We start from the raw sequence: 4,198 nt of genomic DNA on the forward strand, positions 1-4,198 counted from the left end.
TTCCTTTGACCTCATGATTCTCATTTGCTCTGACATGCAGTGTGAGCTGTAGGGTCTTATATAGACAGGTGGGTGGCTTTCCTAATCACGGTCAATCAGTATAATCAAACACAGCTGGACTCAAATGAAGGTGTAGAACCATCTCTGGGATGATCAGAAGAAATGGACAGCACCTAAGTTAAATATATGAGTGTCACAGCAAAGGGTCTGAATACTTATGACCATGTGATATTTCAGTTTTTCTTTTTTAATAAATCTGCTAAAATGTCAAAAATTCTGTGTTTTTCTGTCAATATGGGGTGCTGTGTGTACATTAATGAGGAAAAAAATGAACTTAAATGATTTTAGCATATGGCTGCAATATAACAGAGTGAAAAATTTAAGGGGGTCTGAATACTTTCCGTACCCACTGTAAATAGTGTGTAGAGGGGCTTCGACAGTACCTCTCCACATCAAGACAAGTTTTGGAGCAGATTTCTACAGCAAAAATATTTGAACAAGTTGCATTCAGTAGCTTTAAATAAAGGATCTGAATACTTCCTCCACTACTGGTGCTAACAGGCAAACTATAAAGTCAACCAGAGGCAGAGCAGGAGCAGGTCTTCACAGACACGGGTGTGCGTCTCAGACTCTGACAAACAGAAGCAGGGCAGGATACAGTTTTAGTCCATGACTATTTTGCTACAAACATTTACCCACCAGTGTGGCAGGTGGTCTTCTGAGATTTACTCACTAAATGGAAAATCTACCAGGTTTTTGGCTCCTGGTGGGTGTTAACTTCTGACCCTGTTTGCAATTTATTTAAAAAACCCTTCTGTTTTAATTTCTTTAATAAGAGAAATGGTATAATAAGTTATACCATGATACTTTTGAAACCACGATATTTTCTAGGACAGTTATCATACTGGGAAATTCTCACACTGTTGCTACCCTACTTCTCACCTGTGTGGAACTTCATGTGGACCCGCAAGGCCCCGCTCTGTGTGAAACTTTTTCCACAAGTGCTGCAAGGAAACAGCCTTTCACCTGTGTGGATTCTTAAATGAGCAGTCAAGGATGAGCCGCGCCTGAATCCTTTCCGACAGGTGTTGCAAAAATGCAGCTTTTCACCTGTGTGGATTCTCTTATGGATAATTAAGGCACTACTACAAACAAAACTCTTCCCACATGTTCCACAAGAATACGGTTTCGCACCTGTGTGAATTCTCAAATGTTGGTTCAGTTTGTTAAATTCTTTCCCACAAGTGTCACATTTGAAGGACTTGTTACTACCTGTGGTAGGATCGGACTCAGTCTGTGACATGGGAGAGTTGTCCACATTGCTACTGTGACTGGTTGATCCTGAGTCTAAATGCTGGTTTCCTCTCTGATCCTGGCTCTCAGCTACAGGAGAGCTGTGAGAGAGGAGCTGCTGGTCACTGTCTGGTTCTGGTTCACTGTGGTCACTGTCCTCATAAGTAGAAGTCAACATAAAGGGATCAGTCTCCTGCTTCAGTCCAAGCTGCTCTCCCTCCTGAATGCTGTGGCAACTTCATATCAGTCAAAATGAATACAGTAAATAAAATTTTTAACAATTTCAATATAGTTTAATTTTATTTGTATGTCAATCATCTTAGGCCATTTTATATTGCAAGTTCTAGACCTTATATTATTATAACAAAGACCTAACAAATCCCCCTTGAGCAACACTGGGTCACACTGGGGAGGAAAAACTCCTTTTAACAGAAGAGACCTCCAACAGACCCCGGATCAGAGTGGACGGCCTTCTGCCTCGGCTGGTTGCAGTGAGTGGATAGAGGAGAAAGAACAGAAATAAAAGCATCAAGACACAACTAACAAACACTGGACAAGTCAATGTGGCTGGTGACTGTTCATCAAGAATGTTCAGCTCCAGATGAACATGAGTTAAGACATGTAATGGTGGTATACAGAAATAAGAGGGAGAGAAGAGCCCAGAACATCATGGGAGGACCCCCATCCTAGGCCTAAAACTAAGAGACAGTACACCAAATCAAAACCAACCCTAGAATGCATGTCCAATAATTTCATTCTGTTCATGACGCCAATGAACTTTGTGGTTGTAAGAACCTGAGAGGACAAATTAATTCACAGACAAGTCACCACGATTCGAATGATTATTTATTGGTTTAACAATTTTAATTACACTGATGAACAAAAAAAACAAAAATTTTCTGGCACGGAAATTTATAGATGTTATAGATTAATTTTGGGGTGCTGAATCCAAATCAGATCTCGGATTTACTTTATCACATCACATTTTTGCACAATCAGTATACCCCATTTTGATGTAATTTACCAGTAATATTAACTTTTCACTATTCATCACTGCAGGTTGTTATTAATTATCCTCAATTTATATGATTTTTAATTACTGTTTATTCTCAGGGATATGCAGAGATTTTTCTGATGACATCTGCCATCTCCGTTTTTTTCCTTTACATCAGACAAAGAAAATAGACAGTTTAAGACCGGCCTGCATTGAGGAAGGTTAGTGTTGCTGAATGTTGTTTGGCAATGATGCTTTTCCGCATAAAGGATTTTTGCCAGACACCGTCTCTTTTTTGGTTTTCAAATCGTTGTCATTCGTTCTTTTTGAGTGTAATACATTTTGATCGGAGGCGCAGCAGCAATGTACGGGTCCTGGAAAAGACAAATACATATTAACTTGTCCGTTATAGGCAATGATTGCAATTGTTTTCCTTTCTTTCTTTTTGTAGATCGCGAATAACAAGCAGTTTAGAGTGAAGGCAGCTATGGCTACAATATCCCAAAGAAGAAAATGTTGTAATGACCCAGATATATTTTGCTATATCTGTGGGAACTTCACTTTGAAGGATCAAAGGCGTAACATAAATACCTTTGTCAAGAAAGCGTACCTGGAAACCAGGACAAAATATGACAAAACATCATTAATGATCCTCTTGTTCAGAAAGAAAAAAAAAGACTGTCCTACCTCCACTGCACATAAAAATTATTTTGATGAAACAATTTGTCAAAGCCCTGGATCACAGTGGAGACTGCTTCCGCCACACATGCTCAACCTTTCCAAGTCTGAGTGGCGAGAAGAAAAAGGCAGGAATATTTGATGGACCTCAGATAAGAACACTCCTCAGAGATGCCCACTTTGCGACAACAATAAACACAGCAGAGGCTAGAGCTTGGAATGCTTTCTCTGATGTGTTAAAGAACTTCCTTGGGAACAGGAAAGACTGTGGAGGAACTGCTCTTGAGTTTTCAATCACTTGGATGTAAAATGAGTATCAAGTTGCACTACTTACATTGTCACTTGAGCAAGTTTCCAGAGAATCTGAGTGATTTTAGTGAAGGAAAAGGTGAACACTTTCATCAAGACATTAAAATAATGGAAGAACATTACCAAGGCAGATGGGACTCCAATATGATGGCCGATTACTGTTGGAGCTTGATGAAGGATGTTCCAAACACTGAACATCATAGAATGTCAAAGAAGAGGAAGTTAATGCAGCTGTAGCTCGATCTAAACTAATAAACTTATTGTATCTCTCTCTGTCTATCTCTTTCAATATGAGCATGAAATTACCATTTTTCAAAAATACAGAATATCTTGTATCTTGGAAACCTGATGTGTTGGACAAAAACTGATGGCATTTTTGGATTCAGCACCACAAAATTAACTAAAATTCATTCTACAACCTTGTGCCAGAAAAATTATGTTAACCAGTGTAATGAATGTTGAAGACAAGATACAGAATCACTTTGTCAATGTCAGTCAGCTTGTCAGTTCGCTCCTGTCTCTCTTCTCGTCTCCTTACTTGTCCCGAATAATGTCCTCTTTTAGCACATCCATATATCTCTTCTTTGGCCTTCCTCTTGACCTCTTGCCTGGCAGCTCCATCTCCAACATCCTTCTACCAATATAACCACTATCCCTCCTCTGCACATGTCTAAACCATCTCAATCTGGCCTCTCTGACCTTGTCCCCAAAACTGCCGACCTGACCTGTCCCTCTGATGTGCTTGTTCCTAATCTAGTCCATCCTGGTCACTCCTAAAGAGAACCTCAACATCCTCATCTCTGCTACTTCCATCTCTGCCTCTTGTCTTTTCCTCACTGATAGTCTCTAACCCATACAGCATAGCTGGTCTCACTACTGTCTTGTACACCTTTCCTTTGATTCTTGCTGCCACTCTTCTGTCAC

At 39.9% G+C, this 4,198-nt stretch overlaps 1 protein-coding gene across 5 annotated transcripts in view; it reads right to left on the bottom strand.

Moving 5' to 3' along the window:
- LOC109957295 (zinc finger protein 501-like) overlaps nucleotides 1-4,198 on the bottom strand; it is a 28,201-nt gene that overhangs the window by 6,013 nt on the left and 17,990 nt on the right. The window contains exon 2 of one of the 5 annotated variants that reach the window (XM_020595055.1): nucleotides 1,111-1,513. The exons of the other annotated variants lie outside the window; for them this stretch is intronic. Coding sequence (XP_020450711.1) covers nucleotides 1,111-1,513 — 403 coding nt within the window. The remainder of the gene's footprint in view (nucleotides 1-1,110; nucleotides 1,514-4,198) is intronic. 5 annotated transcript variants of the gene reach the window in all.

The sequence above is a fragment of the Monopterus albus genome, unplaced genomic scaffold (genome assembly GCF_001952655.1).
Source record: "Monopterus albus unplaced genomic scaffold, M_albus_1.0 scaffold26.1, whole genome shotgun sequence".
Classification (NCBI taxonomy): Eukaryota; Metazoa; Chordata; class Actinopteri; order Synbranchiformes; family Synbranchidae; genus Monopterus; species Monopterus albus.